The sequence below is a fragment of the Pithys albifrons genome, chromosome 19, assembly GCF_047495875.1.
Source record: "Pithys albifrons albifrons isolate INPA30051 chromosome 19, PitAlb_v1, whole genome shotgun sequence".
Taxonomy (NCBI): domain Eukaryota; kingdom Metazoa; phylum Chordata; class Aves; order Passeriformes; family Thamnophilidae; genus Pithys; species Pithys albifrons.
In genome coordinates, this window is record NC_092476.1 from 766,971 (window position 1) to 787,814 (window position 20,844).

Here is a 20,844-nt window from a genome sequence, read left to right on the forward strand (position 1 = left end):
ATTCCACCTTTTTCCACACTTTTTCTTGTAAGTAACTTTTAGTAGCACTCCAATTTGACTAGTTTTGTTAATGCTGTCTCTGCAAATTTCTAATAAAGGAACCACCCCATTTTTTCAGTATGGACTTACTGATTTTATGTGGTTTTTGAAAGACTTTTCTCCCCAAATATTTAACACTCTGTACCTACTGACCCTCCAGTTCCTGTTTCTGATGAGTCTGAAAAAGGTTTTTGTAAAGGCTGTAAAAATAACAAATAATCTGATCTTTTCTTATTCTATTACATTTATTTGAACACATCTTAATTTGATTTTTGTTTGTGTATTTCAGTGGCTCCTGTTTCTGTGCCGTTTAAGGTTTTAAAGTATTGAAAGACTAAACAACCCCCCTGTCTCTGCCTGCACACATTTGGTCTGCAAGGAACTCCTTTCGATTTCCTTTGTAAAAAACTTCCTCATTTTTCTGTCCCACCCAAGTTACACATCGCTGATTTTCCTGTTTTCCCAATTGGAGCCAATACATGGAAACAAACCAGAGCTTTGCAGAGCTGTGTCTGTGAAACACAGATCCCGTTCAGTTTATCTCACAGCTCTGATGCGTGTTTGCTGCCCTGCACAGAAGCTGTTCTGTGTTCCTGAGCTGGTGTGTGCCTTTGGATTTACCCCTACACAGGTTGGATTTGTACCCACCAGGACACCCGGGGCTGTTGGACCTCACGGCGCTGGGGTTTGTTTGCTGCCAGTCGTTGTTCTCACAGCCGTAACTGCCATCTCAGCGTGCTCCAGGAGGTGAAGGACAAAGGGCACCTCTTTCTGAGCGCCGTGAGGCAACACGGCAACTGAGGATTCCTGAGGAGCACGGCAGAGCTGGTCGGTAAGGCAGAGAACAACAAACACACCTTCGGCACCCGACCTTCCCAAACCCGCAGCTGCCAGCCCGCCTTTCACCGGACAAACCCTTCCACAGCTTCTCCTTAATGCAGGTGTAACATGGCAAGAGCCACGAAAACGTGTGTCACCCGCAGTGACCTCCGGTTACGCACACCCCGCCGCCCAACGCCCCGGGCCAGCGCCGCAAGGTCAGTGCTGGAACCTTCCCAGGCCGGGCCCGTCCCACCTACGGCACCGGGAAACCGCCCACGCTCAGGGACGGGGCGGGGCCGCCGCCATGGCACACCCGCCGTGCGCGGGGGCACCGGGCGGGGAACGGGAACAGAGATGGGAACAGGGGCAGGGGCAGGGACGGGGGCACCCACCGGGACTGGCACCGGGACCGGCACCGGGACCCGGCCTGGCGGACGTTCCCCTTAGCCCCGCCCCGTTCCGCCTGGCCCCGCCCCGTTCCGCCTGGCCCCGCCCCGCCCTCTGGCCCCGCCCCTTTCCGCGCCCCGCCCAATGAGCGCGCGGGTCGCCGTTTAAATGGCGCGGCCGGGCCCGTGTCCGTTGGTGCCGCCATGGGCAGCGCGGAGGGCTCAGGTAGGGCCGGGCCCTCGGGGGGTCCCCTCACGGTCCCCTCCGGCTGCGTCCCGCTCCCAGCTTCCCTCTCCACCTCCTCACCTCCCCTTCCGCGCGTGCCGCTTTATTCAGCTCCTTAAAGTGTCCCTTCCGTGTGCTGCGTTCTTTAAGCTCTTTGTGTTAACGTCCCAGTCCGCTCCCCGGTGACGCTTTTAAAGTGATAAAGCTGGAGATGAGCAATAAGTGGAGTGTTCGAAGACATCAGCACGATGGTACTTTAACCTTTCATGTACCTGAAATTATTAAAATGTGAAAATCAAGTGATGTCTGGAGTGATGGAAGAGTAAAGGGAGGGAAAAGTAACACTCCCAGTGCACAGAAAAAATACTGTACAAATTAGTGTCTGTTGTAGTAACAGTGCCATTTCCTTCCAAAACTGATTTATTCCTTCTCCAATAATCTAAAGTTCTTAATACTTGCTAAGTACTATTTTGATTTGCAAAAGCAACACCGTGGGGTGGAATCCAACCCTAAGAGATCCCAAGCTCCCAGAGATAAAGACTTTAGTTCTGCAGAGTTGGTGTTTGAACTGGGTGGCAAGACTTCAAAGCACTTTGGATCCAGGACTCAACGTTTTGGGGAAATCAGGCTGTTAATGCACATCTATCCTTGTGCTCCTCAGAGCATGAAGTTGGTGGGACCAGCTCTGTATTCTTGTAATCCCTAAAGAAATAATAAATGCAGCCCCTGAATTTAGGGAATATTTACATTAGCAGTGATGTCATTGCCTAAGAGTGTTAGAGAACCTTGGTTTGTAAGAGAAGCTCCTTTTTCAAAAGAGTACCTGTCATTTCTGATGATCAATAAATAGCATATTAAAGCTCAGTAAATTCTTCAAGGATTGGGATTCCTGCCTGTGAGGCCAGACCCAAATTTGTTTTCCATTATTTGAAAGAAAACTGTGACTTGCCCAGCCTGTGGTACTCCAGTGCCCTTCAGCTCTGGAGTCCAGCTGTGCTGTGACTGTATTTGAACAATATGTTCAATGTTTATGTGATGGGGTGGCCTGGCTGGGTGTGACCACCTGTAGTGGAGTCAGAGACACTTACAGAAATAGGCACGTGGTTAGTTAAAGGTGGAACTTCTGTGTCTTTCAGTTCTGACATTAATATATTTCCCTTCTTAACAGATTGGGTTGGTGTTGCCAATGAGCTTTTAAGGAGCTGTCACATAAACCAGCAAATAAAGCATCTCTCAGAATGTGGTGCTGACGTGTTTGTTGGTCTTTATGAGGCAATCTTAGGAGAAAAAGTACCAGGTAGGAATGATAAGTTTTAAATCTTTTAATTTTGTCTCTCTGTATTCTGTAATTAAAAAAAATTAAAAATTTGTGCTTAGTATTTATGAAAGATTTCATATGACCATGTGATATTTGGGCTTTTCACTAAGTACAAGGTACTGAAAAACTACTGATTCATGAGCAGAGTGGTTTAATTAAACTACTGATTTCTAAGTAGAGGAGTTTAATTACAGTACCAGCCATTTAGATAGCCTAAAATCTACTCTTTGTTTTAAACAGATTTCATAGCTACTCCCAGGAGCCAAGAGGATGATGCACACAATGTACAAGCAGTAATAGATTCCCTGGCATTGGACTATCTGCAGGTCAGCCTGTCTCACATCACTGGTAGGTTCTGGTTTTGATGAGCCAAACACCATCTGAGGGGTTTAATTTGAACATTTCTAAGAACCATAATGTTACACAACATGCTTCCTACTGGCATGGAAGGTCATCAGAACACTGAACCCCTGCCTTGGACATCAGCTTATAAATTGAAACAGCAAGCAGAGAATAAATAAGAGAAAAAATGGTAAAGTTAAGTCATTCATAGGTCACTTGGCTGCTAAAGTGTTACCTGAAATCTGGCTCATGACTGAAGACTGGCTCTTAAGACATAAGCCTGGAATGTCAAACTCTTACTGCATTTTCACAAGTTGGTGAGTGAAGCCTTGGCCTGTTGTGCTTGTCCTTTGCACACAGATGGGTCTCACATGGCATGACCTGCCAGGAATGACAACTGCTTGCCATGAAGAGGAGCCTGTGCTGTGTGGCTGGTGTTTGCATCCTGCTGCCCCTCCAGAGACTGAATCATGCTATAGATTGTGTAGGAAAAGTGTTAAATACTGAGCATCCCTGGAAATGTCCCTGAATGCTTTTCTCCTGTGTGGAAGCAGTTATGGCATCAATAAATTTCACTTATTAGTACTGAAAAGATGCAAATTGAGGACACTTCAAAGATACATTTAGCTTGTACACACAGCCTTAAATGAATTTCCAAGCACTCTCTTCCAGGAAACTCCTGCTTTTGAGAATTTTTCTTCAGGGAAGTACTAATTCCTAATATGTGGCATTATTTTCCCTCAGGTGAGAACATTGTGAAGGGAGAGTGGGAATCTATCAGAAACCTCCTGGAAATATTTGATGGTTTGTTGGAGTATCTCACAGAAGTCAGTGAATCTTCTTCTCTCACTGGAGGTGAGCAGACAGATGTAACCCAAAGTGTGTCCAATGTAGCAAAGATTTATTTGGTGGTTTGTTCCTCATTTGTAGCTTTGACAATGCAGAAAAGAAGAAAGAGAAACTGACTGTGAGGGAAGAAATTCCAGTGGCCAAAATGAATATTTACATAAACATAAATGAATATTTTCATAAACTATAATAAATAGATAATTTCCCCCAAAGCTTGTTAAAAGGCAGGAATTGAAGTATATAATCTTTCTGTTTCATTCTTGTGGCAGAAACCTACTCCAGACCACTCATTCTCTGTTAGCTGCTTTCCAACCTGTAAATCATTTAGGATTAGGATTTAGGGAGGGAAATGTTGGCTTTATTTGGAACACTGAGCAAATGTCTGTTTTACTTACCAGGAGACAAACGAGGGCGTGACAGCCCTTCCTGTGGGGTGGGTCTTGGGAGCAGGTCCATAGCAGGGGCTATTTTGGGGAAAATACTAAGTGGGAAGAGAAGCTGTTCAGCCCTGCAGAGGCATCTTAGTGCAGACTGAGCCCTGGTCCCCCTCTCTTGGAGCTGATAAGAACTGTCCCCTCTGGCTGCTGCACCCTGTGAGTAAAGGGGAGCCCTCGGTGGCTGAGACAGTCCCTCCTGTCCTGTGGCACTTTTCACTGCCTGCACTTCTGCTTCTCCCTTCCCTCACACTGCCAGTGCTGTTCCCCTGTGGCTGTCACTGGCTCCAATTTTCTAGCTCTAAGTACAGGAGTTAATTCTTTTGAGGCAGAGGGAAGGTTTCTTGACAATTGGAACAACAGGATATATGATAGTGGTGCAATTTTTCAAAACCTACCCAAAAAGTTGTGGCTCTCCCAAGGGGGGAGCATTGCATGTTGTCATCTTAGGTATTGTCATTGTAATGCTTTATTACTTTTAACTGTTCTGCTGATGCTGGAAATAGCTGTCAGTTTATAGGTAATTTTCTGGTAAGTAATTTCCTTTTGATTATTACCAGCTGAGGCAAATGTGCTGCCCAACAATGACATTCCAATTGCATCTCAAGAGCAGCTGGAAGGCAGTGCTGGTCAACTTACAGAACATTCAATACTCTCTTCAGCTGAAGGGTAAGAGAATTCTGAGTACTTGCATTGACACAGACATTGGCTGTCTTTGTGTATCTGTAGGAAACCAGTAGGGTTTTGACAGTGTGGAGACACAGTGCTGACATATGGCAGATGGAATGTGAGGTAACTCCTTTGGTCAGGCAGCAGGAGGGCTACAATTACATCCAGAACTTTTTGCCCTGGAGGGGTGCTGATGGCATTTAGTGTCCCCTAAGTTTGCTTGACAAGCTTTGATCAGTTCCAATTGATTGTATTTTCATTTCACTGAGCCCAGTTTACCTTTGCCCCTCGTGCCCTGGTGTGTTCTGTGGAGGGAGGGCTCGTGTCCCAGTCACAGCCACTCTGCTGTCACAGCTCTTCTGCAGCTCCATCTCGTGGGCTGAAGGGGCAGAGACTGACAGTGAATATTTGATGGCTTTGTGTTCCCCTCAGGTCCCAGCCAGAATATTTTATTCTAAATTGTGATACAGACTGCTCAGAATCTACCAGTGAATTGATCAGACTTGGAGATACTGCTCAGTCATTTTCCAACAGAGAGAAAGGTGAGTTTGGGTGAAAAAAAAATGTAAGACCACTCTGTAGTAACACTTCTAGGCCTTATTTGTTATTTCTTTTTTTAAAAGTTACTTCTTTCAGGCAAATTTTAAATCTTACCTTTTTATTTTACAAAAAAACCCAACCCACAATAAACCTGTAGTTGATGGAGTTAAAGTTTCTGAAAGGAAGTATTCCAGACACTGTTTTTCATGACTCCTGAGCTACATTATTTGGATAAAGGTTTGTTGTTTGACTTCTAATTCAGTTCTACCCCAAAGGCATTTTGTCCTGTTCAGTAGAATAGGAGAATTCTGAAGACTTGAATTTATTTCCTTTATTGCAGAGTAAGATTTATTATTTAACACTGTAAAAAGACCAGTAAGTTCATTCTCAAGGAAGGCTTGTTAGGAGTGTGGGTGCCCCTCCACAGCATTATGGGTGGCTCTGAAACAAATAACTTAAAGGGAGTTCATTTTATTTCCCATTTTTCTGTAACAACATTCCTGTTCTTATTGGTGATTAATCTCTTCAAGAAGAGGCATAAAGGAATATTATGGATTATGAACATTTCACTGACTGCAATTACAAGTAAGAATTAAACAGAGCTATTTTGATCATAGTGTGGATTGCTGACACCAAGTAATTAAAGAAAATTGCCCATCTCCAGATGCTTTCTAGATCTTAATTTAATCTTTTTAAACATCCACTTGCAGAGTTTCCAATGCCTGTACTGTTACTGGCACAAAGGGACAAGGGGGTGGAAGAATCAGAGGCTTTTGCAACATTGCCCAGACAGTTCTCTGAAGGTGAAAGGGAGATGGCAAAGGAAGATGGTGAGTGTTGGTTCTTCTGACAGCTGATCTCCTCATTTTGCCTTAGGGGTGTGGGGAACTGAGGTAGTGCAGAGGAGAACTTTAGTCATGGGTAGAAGCACTTTAGCTGTGCTTTAAAATAAATTCTTTGGAGAAATAGGATATTTTGGTGTCCCAGAGTATGCAAAGTTCCATTATCCTGGGGTATTTCTGCTTAGGCAGGATTTGGCTTCAGTCAGGATTTTTTTAATTGTGGTTTGTGGGTTTTTGGTTTTGTGGTTCAATAAGGAAAACACTACAAGGAAGAATTCCTTTGGAAGGTCCTCACATCCCAAATCCCCTTCTCCAGGCACAGAAATGTGGCAGTGCTGCCCTGAGCAACCCAGGATGGGTTTGGCTCCTTCCCTTTGATGTGTACAGACAGTACCCAGCCCCCGTTCTGCTCTCACGGTTCATGTTCTGTGTTTGTCTCCCCAGGGCTGCTGGAGTCTGTTGGTGCTGCTGAGCCCCCCCTGGAGGGCTGGGGGGCCAGTGCCACCCCACTGGGGGAGCCCATCCAGCAGGCCATCCCTCTGCTGCCCCCCTTCCAGCCCTCCCCCCCTGCATGGAGAGACTGGCACAGCTCACACGGGCGGGCAGCAGCTCTGCCAAGCAGGCAGGCACTGGCTGTTCCTACTGTAAGGAAAAAGCTATCCTTGGGTTATTTCATTTATTATTTTTTAGTAACCAATACTGCTTTCATTTTAAAACCTTCTAGTTCCCTTGCAGAATGGGAATAATTTTACCTCTGAAGAACACTTCTGATTGTGTCAGAGTTTGTCTTAGTTTAAGCAATTTTGGATTGTGGATTAACTCTTCACTAAGTGTCCAGAGAGGAATTTAATTTAAGGGCTGTCTCTATTTTATACACATGTACATTCACATCCTCATAATTAATGTAACTGCATGGTTGACAGTAGAGCAGTCAAAATAATTACAGTGATTTTTGACTATGGAACCAGCTTTGGTTTCCATTTGCAGCCAAATCTAATGTATGACCTCCCTGTCAGGACTCTCCTGTGAATTTACAGAACACACATTGCTTTTTATTTCAGCCTGAAAAGTCCCTTACTGAAAATTCTGTCGATGTTTCTGATGGTCTTCCTCTATCAAGTCAGATCCCTGGTGAGAGAACATTTTGCTTCCTGTAGGACAACTCTTAGTGTCACATGTTGCATTTATTTTTACTGGCACCTCAAGAAACATGGTTTTGAAACTACAAGTGCTTTTCAGCCACAAGTTCATATTTCTATCTCTGTTACAGAGAAACAAAAATAGGTTACTTTCAATCTGTTCCCTGGGCTGGAAAAAAGGAATCCATGTCCTCAGTTCAACTCCTTTCTTGGTTAATCCAGTTAAGATGGGCCTGCACTCCAGAAATCTCTTCCAGCAGATAACTCCATGGCTGAGCTTATTCTGAGCAGGGAAACATGGACCAAACAAGCCAGTTCCAACTCTAAGCAAAATAAAACCCCCACGAATTACAATTGTAGAGAAGGTTTAGCAGCTGTTTTTCTCAGTGCCCATTTTCCCTGTTGCCTGGGAAACCCTGCTTACCTTCCCAGTTTCCATGGCACTGCCATGGCTCTGAGCACTGAGGACTCAGAAATCACCAACATGGATGTCCCAGCTGTGTAGCCACAGGGGCTTTGCCATCCTGTTCTCTTTGAACCCCTTGGATCCCCAGGCTGTGGCTGACATGTGTCTGGAGCCTGTTCCCCCCTCAGAAGGGCCAGTGCAGTCTGAGCCATCCCCTCACATCTCTGTCCTGTGTCTCTGCAGGGACAGCCCAGGTGGGACCACGGGATGCCCAGGACAATGTGACAAAGGTACAGGTTTATCTTTATTTATGGAGTTCATTCAATCTTCTGGGATTTCTGCCTACTTCTCCTGGTATCTTGTGGCACTTTGGACTTTCTTCAAACCTGCTTTTGTCTTGCTTTCCTGAGTATACAGCCAGTGATGCAATGCCATGCCTATGTGCAGTTTGTAAGTCACATCACTTAGTTCTTTGTGGAGCTGTTTGCCCCAAAAGGTGCACGAGCCAGCACCCAGAGGGTTCTGATTTACCACAACCAGGAGTCACTGGTTATCTTGCTTTTAAATCAGAAATGTACAAAACACAGAAATATGGTCATGTCCTTTCTCTGAAGTGCATCACCATTCTAAATGAGTAAGAATTTGGGGTTGTTCAACCTCCAGTAAAACTTAGATTTACTCCCTTCTGAAGATCACTGAACTGCCTGGCTATATTGTTTCATTTTATTTTCTTGCATTGTCCTTTGCTTTTCAAAAAAGCCACAAATGGATCAGTAGATGCCATTCTGTGCCCATAGAAATGGGTCTGTAAAGGCAATTTCTTGCTCTGGAAACACTTTTTGCCTTCTGCAACCCCAAGAGGTACTCACAGACTTCCCTTGTTCCAGTACTTTCAACAGCTTTTACATCTACATTGTCTGTTTAAAACATTTGTCTCTGTTTGAAACTCCTTTTCCATTGGTGCATTTGCAAGTCCATGAGTGGCAACCCCAAATCCCTGTTTGGGCAGAGGAGTCACCAGGCAGTGCCAGGGCAGTGGAACTGAGTGGCACAAGGGCAGGAGTGTCGTCTCTTGGCTCTTGTGAGTTGCAGCTCAGTCTGTGCTCAGTGAAGTTCAGCTTCTTCCCATTACCTGGCACCAGTCCCAGGCTGAGGGAACTCACTGCTTAACCCAGGCCTTGTCCTTGTTCTGGTTCAGGGCTTTGGCTGTAGATGGTTCTGGGTCTGATATCTGTAGTTTTGGTAGTCTATTTCTTTACCCATTAGTTCTCTAAAGCACACTGTCTTCAGTCAGGGACCTGGAAATACAGCTGTTGGTTACAGCTCTCTAGTCACAGGGTTTGAGATGGGTCTGTAAAAGCTGTTAGAGCATCTCTCTACTTGTGTGATCTGTAAGATCTTAATGAAATCTCAATTTACTGATTTTCCCAGGTGCCTCTGGTACATCAGCCTTCTACATCTGCCTCCTCTTCAGATGAAAAACTCTCACTGCATGTTGCCCAATTCACACAATCCTCAAGACCTGAATCCAGGTATCTTCCTGGAACAACAAGGCAAGTCCAGAGTTCTGGTACTGAACCACACTTTGATTTCCATGGCCATCCAGCCCCCACCCCTCTTTTTAAATAAAAGATCTTTTCTTCCTTGGCTGTGTGACAGTGAGAGATTAATGTTAATAGAAGGATTTCCTGTTTCTCCTGACATATATTCATTTTCTTAAATATAGTTATAGGCATTTACACATTCAGCTTCTACTTAATCCTGTAAAATGTGCTCATGGAAAAAGTGAACTGGACTTGGGGGAGATAATGCTTATCTTCAAGTTTCTAGGATAGAAATGAAATCTGTCTGTTTTCTGCTTTAGCAGATCTGACAATTCTGCCACAGATTCCCTTGAAGATTCACTTTCCCAGGGGACAGCAGAGAAGCAGCTGCCTGAGCAGGAGCTTCACGAGGCATCAGAGAAACTGTCCCACAGGCTGAATGAACTGGACTTAGTAAGTGAAATCTCTGCTTTTTTTGAGCTGTAATGACAGTGGAGAGGATGAGAATATCACTTGTGTTTTGATGAAATGAATATCCACATCTAACACTGGCTTTATTGAAGATTTGAACTGTCTGTTGAACCTGACCCCCCAAAACATCCATCCCTTAGATGTTAAAGAGAGCTTTGGGTGAGCAGAGCAGAGAAGAGCAGAGAGATGAGGACAACCTGTCTCAGCACAGTGACAGTGTCATGGACTATGGCCACAGGGCAGCTGAGCCAGGTAACCATTCTCATGCCAGTATTATTAATAATTATTAATAAATTACCAAGTATTGTAATGGAAAAAAACCTTTTCATGTAAAGCTGATACACTGAATTACTCACTAAGTTTTGTGTTGTTGGTTCACTTACATTTTGTCTTTGATCCAAACCTGAGCAACAGTAACAGAATTCCAACTCAGTTCCTATTTAATACTTAAATATCTCAGGTAAAGCTGCACAAAGGGACACAAGGCAAACAGAGCTGCAGTGACAATGTACAGGCAGTGGGGAGGGACAGAAACCAGCCCACAGGCCTGTGGTTCTGAACTGAAGGCTGCTCACAATGCACTGCCCTGGCTTTGTCTCCAGTGAGATGCTCAGAGTGGCCTTTCCTTGCAGGCACATCCTGCCCAGGGTGCCCAGCCAGGCCACGCTCCCTGTCCCCACCCTCAGCTCAGCACCAGGAGGACAAACTCTGTGGTAGTGGCCACATCAGAACAATCCGTGGCCAGCTGCGAAGAGAAAGGAATGAAAGAACCAGAAAAGCCAAGGTAACCTCTGGGTTAGACCTCGTGGTTGTTCCTCCCAACAGTCATGCAGAGCCCATGAGAACAGTGCTCTCACTGCAGGGGGCATCTGGCCCCTGCTCATCCTGTGCTGCTGTAGCTTTAGCCTGCTGAGGACTTGAACCCCAAATTATGCAAAGAGAGTTTAAAGTGGAAGAAGCTCCTCTGACCCAAGTCAATGAGGTGGTTGTATGGACTGATCAGTTCCTCTGACAAATCCTTTTATTTTTATTTTCTAGGTGGTCACTAAAGCTTATGAAGATGAACTAAGAATTTATGAAGCCAGGGAGATGTTTAGACTTTCCAGGCTCAGAGAAGCCATCAAGGAGAGGGTCAGTGATGCATTCTGGGGATTGTTGGTTGTGTTTTGTTTGGCTGATGTTTTCCTTTTTAGATTTGTCTGGATGATCTGCCCAGACACTTTTGGGTACAAAAGCTCCCTGTAACTTGTCACACTGTGTGCTACTGAAATAGTAACTTCCAGTGCTGAGTGCTGCAGAAGAGCTGAGGTTCTGCAATAATGAGATTTAACCTTTATGTGAACCCTGACCTGCATTTGGTGGGTTCTGCCCTTCTGGAGAATCCAGTGCAGTGTCTCCAAGTTCTCAGTCTAAAGTTTCAGAGACATTTAAGTTCTGATAGCCAAACTGTGTTCTATCAGTCTTGCCCTTCTCATACCTGTTCTCCATCTGTTTTACATCTGCTCCTAAGGAACAAGAATACAAAGAAAACATCTTTAAAGAACCTCCAAAAACGTCTCAGACAGTGAAGGCTTATTCTAGAAAAGCCACACCTCGGGCTCCCAAACACAGCCAGTGGATTCCAAAACGAGGGACTGGGAAGCCAAAGAAAGCAGATCCAAGTAAGAACTGCAAAACTATACTTGGTGGAAAACTGGCATCTTTTGAAAGCATGTGTTGAACTCCAAGAATACAGGCACCAGTCCAACATATACCAGGCAGCTGCAGCACTTTCCCCTTCTTCTGACCTCTGTATGTCTGGATTTTTGTTAGGGGAGATAATGCTCTAAGTAAATGTAAGCCATCAATGCACAGTCAAACTGTGACCCATTTGCTACTTCCTTAAAATCCCTTGGATTATTTTCAGGGCTTGTTTCCATTACTGCTACTCCTGTGCTTGTTCCACTACAGTCTGAGCTCTCCTGTTATTTTTCTGAGCGTGTATCAGATTCAAAACAGGGCCCTTGGCTTGAGCTGAGCCACGTGCAGGTGACAGGGCAGACCTGTGAGGGCCCTGCCATTGTGGTGGCAACGGTGCCCCTGGTTTTGCTGAGCAAGTGATGGCCAAGGACAGCACGATGCCAGTCCTGGGCTCAGCCTGGTAACCAGCACTGTGCATGCTCGTGGGTCCCCAGCACACCTGGGTGTTGCTCAGCTGCACTGCCTTATTTTTCTCCCAGTTTTTAAAGGGCATGTACTTGGTAAATACCCTTTTGTTTCATCTCCCCGTCATCTCTTCCTGCCAGAAAGATCAAAGATGGGAATGAGCTGGTTGCAAACCAGTTTATTTTGCACTTGTTTACTTGCCCTGGATCTGTCATTACTCCTGAGGTGTTGGCATCAGTTTAAGTTGCTGCACCCAGAGAGAGGGACAGCTGAAGAACTCACTGATTAGTGATGGTCAGAACAGATGCAGAAAGAAGGGGACATCTCACTTAGTTGGATGTGGTGGTGGGAGGGAAATAACACCTGAGCTCTGAAAGCAATTCTTTAGGAAAAAACAACAAAAATCTGGGACTGGTCTGTGCTGCTGTGCTGTCAGGATGCTGTTGTGTCCTGCTGGGTGGAGCCAGACACTGTAACAGCAGCAGGGCATTTTATACAGGGCTCAGTGTGAAATATTTCATAACTTAGGCTGACACTGTGGACAAACTTACCACTAAATGTATTCTCCAGGACTTTATTGCTTACATCTGTCTTTATCTTCCAGTGACAATAAGAGACAATGAGCTCCTGGAGAAGCTCCTGGAGGAGTTTCCCTCCCTGCACATTTCCCACCGTACTCTGAACAAACTGTGGCAGCAGCAGCTGGCACACACCAGGCACCTGCAGGCAGCTCCTGGCAGAGCCAGGCCAAGGCTGCTGAACGAGGTGAGTGTTCTCATCTTAGAGTGAGCACAGAAACCCTGACAGAGTGTCAGACAGGGCCCTGCACCCCAGAGCACAGCCTGCAGGGATGTGGGTCTGACTTGGTTAAACAGGGATGTCCATATTTAGACACATGGATTCAGCTTTTGATCAGCCACTGGAATATAATGATCCTTTTTTATACTGCTTCTCTAGTGCTGCCTGGGGCTGCTATTGCTTTTTAAAGCACTCTGTAGTTTTGAGTGCTATTCTGAGCAGTCTGTTGGTTTCAAGGTTAGTTATGAGAAACAAAAGTTGATTAACTTCTTCATGGTAACTCTCAGCACAAAACCCCAAACACAGCAGAGGGGCAATATTTAAAGCTCCTGCATACAACTGCTTGTCCTGCAGAATGATGGAAATAATCAGCTTTTTTTAAACCTCCAGGTTCAACAAGCCCTGAAGAAGCATGAGCTGCTTGCTGCAATTATTAAAAGAGATCAAGATCACAGCAAGAGACTGGTATGTTGTTTGGAGGGCATTTGTTACATCCTGTGTTCATGTTGAGCCACCTGGAATGTACATTCCCTGGCCATGGAAGTGGCTTTTAATCTTAGGACAGTTCTAAGCCTTTGGAGTAGCTGTGCTCTCAAGTGCCAAGTGATCTGTCTGTTGGGTGGCTGCTGGGGTCATGGGAAGGGAAAAGTATCATTATTATTACACTGCATTGTTGCTTTAAAAAAGGTCAAATTCTTAAGCTGTGCAAGGAGCAGACCCCTCAGGCCCTGGTGCTGCAGCTCTGACCCCTCAGCTGGGCTAAACCAGTGGTGACTAAAGCTTTAAACCACAACTGCAGTGGCAAACTGGGGTATGGAGAGGGCCAAGAACCTCCATTAATCAGCAGTGATTAACAAAGCTCTGCCTGCAGTTGGCAGTTTGGTCTCACAGCTCTTGTTCTCCCCTCAGCAAGACCTGAGGCAGCGCGTGGGCCGCCAGAGGTGGGCCCAGAACAAGGTGACAGAGAAGCGGCAGCAGGTGGCCCGGGCCAGGAGGTACTACGAGGACTACAGGGTGCAGCTGAGGGCCAAGATGATGAGGGCCAGGACACGGGAGGAGAGGGTAAGGACCAGAACCCTGCCCTGGTGCTACCAGCAGAGAGCAGAGCACAGCAGGATGAAATGGCTGGTCAGGCAGTGCTGAAACACCTTCTCTGGAAACGAGGTGCTCTGTGGGCAAACCAGTGTGGAACAAGATGCTTCATGGGGGTAAGAGGAGAGAAGGGGTGAGGTATCAGTGTGGTATCAGGGCTGGGGATGTGAGGAATTGAGGAAATGAGTTTTCAGAAACAGTAGGATTAAGAACTTGTTCCTATAGTTACTATCCAAAGAAAACAATCTAAATCTTCAGTTAAGGGAACTGATCAAACAGGCAACTTTGTTATTCAGTTGTTTGTTAAACAAAGTGCACTTTGGGACAGATATGGTCTCAAAGTCTCAGAGGGAAGGAAAGAAGGAGGTTTATTACACTTTGCAAGAGCAGATACACAATTGTCACCTTTTAAAATGAGGGATTGGAAGTTTAGTGCATAACCCACTGTTAGTGATTTGGGAACTGTTTGCCTCAAGCTGGGAACCACAGCTCTAAGTGTTCTTGTGTGGAGATGGAAAGCCTGAGTCCAGGCTGGATTTCCTGCTGCTGGAAATCTGGATGAAGGTCCTGCAATGAGGCTCAGCATGCAGGGCAGGCTGTAAATCACAGCATGTTCAAAGGCTCTGGCTTGCACTGTTGGATCATGACTAAACTGACATGAAAAAATTACTTTATCTCTCAGAATTTCAGCTAAATGAGTAAAACAAACCCAGCCCTGTCTGCACCCCCATTTCTAGACCCACACCTGTACTTTTCCGTGGGCAATGGCCCATCCCGGGCTCACCATCCCAGCAGGAGATAAAGCAGCTGGAAAATGTAAAAGCATATTTAAAAATTTCTGTGAAAGTTTCAGGTTTGCTTTTCTTAATTGCTGACAGATCTTTCAGAAGTTATTTGAAGAAGGCTTGGAGATTCAGAAGCAGAGGCTGAGGGACCTGAGAGCGTACGCGCAGGAGAAGCGCGACGAGCAACGCAGGGAGCACCAGAACGAGCTGCTGTCCATGGAGAACTACTACAAGGACCAGGTAAAGCTTCACCTGCATCACACAGCTCCTATTTCTACACCAGAAGTTTTCCCTTTATTTAATTCCTTGTGTTATGCTCAGTTTTCCATGCTAGCAGAGGCTTTATCTCAAGAATTCCAGCAAATCCAAACCAGAAAGAAAGCACAAGCACAAGTAAGTATTCTTAATTTTGTCTGATTGTGTTTCCTTTTCCCATGCTGTGGCTGATGTCAGGGTTTCCTTTAGATGCTGCAGAAATCAAGAAGAGAACTGAGATCAAAGATGGAAAAGGAAATACAGCAACTGCAGGCAGCAATCATGCAGAGTGATGATGACACCTTTTTTCAAGAACTGGAAGCAGAGAGACTGAGGTCCAGACTTCAGGTGGCCTCCTTCCAGTACAGCCAAGGCCATTTCCTCTGAGCCTTGGGGAAATGGCACTGGGTAAGATGATGACAAGCTCTGAGAGCTGCTGGAATGGCAAAGGGTGGGGGCTGGTTTTTTCCCAACACGACCTGGTCTGTCCTGACCTGACAGGGGTGTACCTGTTGGGGTCTGGGATCTTCACAGCATTTTATGATCACCAATAAAGTTTTTGAAGTATTTCCTACCTTCTTAGCAAGGCTGGGCCAACACTGAGCTCTGCCCCAAGGAGTGGGGTGAAGGCAGAGTGCCTTAGTGAAGGTGTCCTGGGGGAACAGTTGGATGCTGAGCCTGCTCTGTGTCTGTGCTGGGGCTGTTGCTGCTAAAGCCACACCAACACATCAGCCAGAAATTACTGCACTGGAAAGCTCACAAAGAACAAGAAGATCTTTCAAAGAGGTTCAAGTTTCCTGTGAAAGGCCAAGCTCAAGAATGGCTGTAATAAACCTGACATAAAAAATGAGGAATTTAAATACACCAAGCAAGGGAGGACTCCTTATTCCATTCCTTATTCCATTCAACACTGTACAGTGCATACAACATAAATACTCCTCTTATACTACAAATGCATTGGGAAAAGTAGTTAGAAATAAAAACAATGAGGATTCTTCTAAAGTACCACCCATGTTTGCTCTCAGGAGCAGATTATTTGGAGAAAGGTTTTGCAAGGATACTCTGGTCAGCACACAGTGCAGGGGTTTTTAGGGAAAAGTAGATTAATTCCAGTTCTGTCAGTGTGAAGCCAGAGTAGAAAGTGACTAAATATTTCAAGTCAGCTTTGACTTTACATGCAGCTTTTAAATAGCTTATCTGGGTAATGAGGATGAGCTAAAGAGTAAATAGGCTCCAGTAGAAGAGTTTCTGCATAAAACTCTTTATGCAGAAGAGTTTGGGGGAAGTGATACAGAAATACTGGAATTAATTGCATTGTGCACACAATATTTGAAGGTTGCCAGGAGGTGGTGTCTGATGGCACTGACACCAGAGAGAACTCAGACCTGGCCACTGAAAGGAAAAAGAACTAAACAGCAACAAAGGCCCAGCAGCTGGAGGAGCTGCTTCTACAGGTCAAACCAACCAGTCAGAGCATGAGAGACCCACTTCAAACCCACAGACCCCAAACTGCCCCCAGAACCAGAACCACAGACCCTGCCCGGGAGTGGCTGCCAGCCTGGCTCTCCAGGGACAGAACTTACCAGATGCCACTCAGCAAGGATTTACCACATTTACCTCTTTTTTCCCCTCATGAAGGTGCTTTAGCTTTGCTGGGTTTTGAGAGGAGACACCAGTTCACCAATCCTGAGAGGAAGTCCTTGCCCAGATGTGCCAGGACAGGAGCAGGAGCTGTTGTGTTTGAGCAGAACATCCAGCACATCCTCTCTGCAGGAACCAGCACAGGGAAAGACACCAAGGTTCAAGTATTTTCTCCTGAAACAAAGTCAAGTTACTTAAAAATGATATTTTAATTTGAAAGCTGTAATTAATAAAAACATCAAGCTTTTAAAACCATTGATGCTGTGACAGTGCAAACAGCATATGATTTATTGCTCCACTTCTGCATGGGTACATACATTAAGGACTTAAAAACCATTTTATACAGATTTTTGTTAAAGCTCATGTAACAGCTGGGTGAAAATACAATGATACCTAAAACACTCTGTAATAAATACAATGGAAATGATAAACTAAGAACTGTCAGTTTGTGGAGGAGTAATTACATTTGGAGAAACTAGTTCCAACTCCAGCCAAAGCTCTGAGGATGTGGCAGAGCCAGGAGCCTCCTACACAGTGTGAAGAACACCCTGGGAACTCTGAGGGGCTGTTCCAACCCAAGGCCATCAGAACGTGCTACATCAGCTGGAGGAGGACAGAGAGGCAGAGCTTTGACTTCCATCAACGCAGCCAGTTCAAATGCACCACAAGTTCAGTACAGGTGTAGTGTTGGAGAACAGCAATTTAAAAATGTGTGCTCTGGACTTCAGTACAACACAAAAAAATTTGGTACAAATAAATCAGTTTAGGGAAACTGAAACTATGTGCAAAAAAAAATTAGAATACATACTGTACAAAGCACCATTACAAAACTCTTTACACCGAGAAATTAAATCCTCTGAAACTCAACTGTGTATATTTGAAATCTACAAAGTCACTGTCCATAATTAAAACATTCATCATGAAAAGCAACAGCATAAAACCAGGATGTGACATCTCTCTAAAACAACTAAAGACTGGATAAGTAAAACCCAGTAAGAGGGACACATTGAAATAAATATTCACATTAATCATGGGGTGAAAGTCCAAGGTTAAAATGCAATATTGGGCTTAGCACCTTTTTGAGGGGAAAGAAGCTGACATGGTCTTGAAACAAACTTTTGCAAAGGAATCAACCCTTTACCATTTTCAGATAAACATCTGACTGGGTGATGAGGTGCTTCAGTTAAAGCTCTCAGACTTTATGAAGGTAGAAAGGCACTCAGAATACTTGGTATATTCATCCTCATCTGCCAGCTATGGAAAGTCTAATGTAGGTTTGTCTACCTTTGCCTATAATATATTAAATTTACAATATTTATCTGTGGCAGTTAAAAAAATTCTCTGTGCCATACCAAAATGTTTGGTAGAAAAACAGATGTACTGCTAAGGCTGCTGTGAAATGAATGCAATCATCAGCTGATCTGGGTCTGAATTCTGCAGAGCTCATCTCCTCCCTCCTCAGAAATGCTTCTCTGACACCAAGGTGGCCGTAACTGTGTGTTCAGTGACCCCCCAGGCTCCTGGGGTGGTGTGGGCAGGAGGCCCTGCAGGGCCAGTGCTGGGCTGAGCCCTCTGGCACAAACCCCTCCAACCCCCTCACACAGCCCTGACCTCCCCAAAGCTGCAGCAAACCAGGTGTCACATTTGCCATGGCCCGGGAGCAGCAAGAGCAGGGGGAAATAAAATAAAATAAAATACAAATCTCTTTCCAACAGTGGAGTGTCCTGGGAGCAGCAGTCACAGGCACCTGTCTGGCAAATCTCATCAGCAACAACTCACATCCACCCCAGAGACTGCAGGGGGTGGGCAGAGGCTCTGGGAGGGGCTGGAACTTGTTCCCAACCATGGCCAGAGCTCTGAGTGAGGAACCAGCACCTGCTCTGCTCTCCCAGCCCCTGGACAGACACAGCAGCAGCTCCTCTGGGACCAGAACCACCTGAAATTCATGAATTGGGAGCCCAACGTGGATGCACAAGGACCACCAGCCCCTCACCAGGAGTCCCCTGACATTAGAAGGAAGGGTGTGATGTTTGCACCCTGAGCAGCCTCACCTGCAGCCGGCCCAGAGGGGGAAGCAGCTCCCTCAGAACAACCTGCCAGCAACAGCTGTACAGAAAAACTACCCAGGAACGTGTGGATTTGGCTCCCCAGTCTCACCACAACAGCAGCCCTTGGCCCCTGTTTAATGCACATCAACAGTCACTGGTCCCACTGTGGCAGCCACACTGGGAGGGCAAAGCTGGGCCCCACACAACACACAGAGAAGGAGCTGCTTCCCTGGGCCCTCCCTGCACACCTGAACAGCTCCTTCCATCCCATCCCTGCAGCATTTCAACACCTCTGACTTGCTTCTCTTTGCAAAAATAGTGCAGATTTGATGATTAATTGTAACCTGAGTTACAAAACCACAACACTGATGGGGAAGAAACTGCTGCTGCCTCCAAAGGTGCTCATGGCTGAGAGGAGAGTGGCACCATCTCTTGAGCAGCCTCCTTTACCCACACACCACGAGCAGATCAGACAGATCTTCACTGAGGATTTCCAAACTAACATCAAAATTCAGTTCCCTCTACTGGTAGTGCATTTTATTCCCCTTTGAAGAGATCAACCCATGTTATAATTCATATATATACTCACTTCCATCCCTACAATCAATAAATTATGTGCTCTTACAACCTCATTTCCAAAGCACATTACACATATCTCAGTCAATACACCATTTTTCCTTAGTTGTAACTTAAACCCACGTGTCATGAGCAGCTGGACAAAGATTACAACATGTTTTACCTGATAAATCTTTAGCATCAACAAATACAGAACAGGATTTGGCTGCACTCAAACAAACTTTGGTTGACTGGACAGGGTGGGTTCTGGACTGCTGAGAGGCTTCTGCTGGCAAAGCCCCACCAGCTCTTCAAAAGCTGAAAAATGCAGTTTCAATTTAAAGTCAAAAGCAACGAAAAATACTCTTGACAGACTTGTTAGAAAAAATGCTGTTTAAAAAAAAATCACAACATCTACTGTTCATTAAAAAAGGTTATCCCACATGTTAACACAAGGACTGTACAAACACAGTCTGTGTCACCCACACCAGAAACTGCTGGAGGAATCTGACAATGATATAAATAGGACCCCAAAACGTCTGGAATTCATGCTTGAAAAGTATAAAAAAGCCCCTTGTGGCAACATTTACCTTGAATTTACATTGCAGAATATAATGTTTTACTATAAGAAAATGCAGTTAACATGTAAGTGGCTTTAATTAAAAAGGTTAATGTTTCTTTCAGCCAATTTTATGCAAAGTTAGAATAATCCAAAATATTTTTTTTCCAAAAATAGCAGGTATAGATGCTGTTCAGTATCATACATTTAAAACAGGCTGAAACGTGACTTGTACCGACTGCTGAAGGTGTGTCTTGGTATCTGAGAATAGAAATCAGGTAGGCAAATATAATAGATCACCTCTTACAAAAATAGTAGTAGTCTTTAAGTATAGAACACTGCTTAACTGTTGAAATGTAGGAAAAGTCAGCATTCTGTATGTTCAAGATATTAGTTTTTAATAGCAGCTGAGTGATCCTGTGGCAGGAACCACAGAACCCATTTTCTTGAAATAAAAATTTAAAAAAAATTAAAAAAAAATAATCCAAAGTTGTCCTTTCCCTCCCAGTGTCCTAGTGTAGAAAAGGGAAAGTTTCCTGTATTTCAAGCATTTCTTGAGTCTTGGCTGAGGGAAGGAAGGGCTTTCTGGCTGACAGGAGTATAAATAGAGTCTGGGAGAGGCTGGGAAGGGTCACTCCACAGCAAAGCCACAGGTCTCCTCGATGGCCGTGAGCAGCTTCTCGTGGAGCTTCTCGTAGCTCTCGTACGGGGGAATGTCGATCCGGTTGAAGCTGAGGGGGGAACAGAGGGAGTTCAGCTGAGCCCCAGAGCCCCTGCAGAGCCCTGAGCCCCTCTCTGAGCTCACACAGGGCTGGCAGGGGGAACAGAGGGAGTTCAGCTGAGCCCCAGAGCCCCTGCAGAGCCCTGAGCCCCTCTGTGAGCTCACACAGGGACACCAGGGGGGAACAGAGGGAGTTCAGCTGAGCCCCAGAGCCCCTG

General features: G+C 45.3%; 2 protein-coding genes across 5 annotated transcripts in view; one reads left to right on the forward strand and one right to left on the reverse strand.

Annotated features, from left to right (window-relative positions):
* The first annotated feature begins 1,391 nt into the window (after positions 1–1,391).
* Positions 1,392–17,590, forward strand: CEP95 (centrosomal protein 95). Of its 3 annotated transcripts, none has more exons than XM_071573899.1 (23): positions 1,392–1,473; positions 2,642–2,770; positions 3,032–3,139; positions 3,878–3,988; positions 4,977–5,085; positions 5,518–5,627; positions 6,336–6,455; positions 6,912–7,111; positions 7,529–7,598; positions 8,256–8,302; positions 9,444–9,565; positions 9,877–10,009; positions 10,168–10,279; positions 10,660–10,811; positions 11,066–11,158; positions 11,538–11,688; positions 12,777–12,937; positions 13,361–13,435; positions 13,880–14,032; positions 14,941–15,087; positions 15,169–15,240; positions 15,313–15,510; positions 16,741–17,590. In XM_071573899.1, exons 1-22 carry the CDS (start codon positions 1,452–1,454, stop codon positions 15,487–15,489), a joined length of 2,574 nt encoding a protein of 857 aa, XP_071430000.1. In that variant the 5' UTR covers positions 1,392–1,451; the 3' UTR covers positions 15,490–15,510; positions 16,741–17,590. The 3 variants fall into 3 exon arrangements, with proteins under 3 accessions (XP_071430000.1, XP_071430002.1, XP_071430001.1); XM_071573901.1 differs by having other exon boundaries at positions 9,880–10,009; positions 16,741–17,589; XM_071573900.1 differs by lacking the exon at positions 16,741–17,590 and adding an exon at positions 15,686–16,734.
* Positions 16,994–20,844, reverse strand: part of SMURF2 (SMAD specific E3 ubiquitin protein ligase 2) — a 60,545-nt gene continuing 56,694 nt past the window's right edge. For both annotated transcript variants that reach the window (XM_071573903.1, XM_071573902.1), the window contains one exon: positions 16,994–20,636. In XM_071573903.1, the coding sequence (XP_071430004.1) occupies positions 20,537–20,636 (100 nt within the window). In that variant the 3' untranslated portion in view covers positions 16,994–20,536. The remainder of the gene's footprint in view (positions 20,637–20,844) is intronic.

Bases quoted from the DNA above. Each gene is read 5' to 3' on its own strand.
- CEP95 (XM_071573899.1), top strand. From the start codon at position 1,452: ATGGGCAGCGCGGAGGGCTCAG. The intron at 3,989-4,976 runs GTGAGCAGACAG...GATTATTACCAG, and splicing joins ATCTTCTTCTCTCACTGGAG to CTGAGGCAAATGTGCTGCCC. The intron at 7,112-7,528 runs GTAAGGAAAAAG...TTTTTATTTCAG, and splicing joins AGGCACTGGCTGTTCCTACT to CCTGAAAAGTCCCTTACTGA.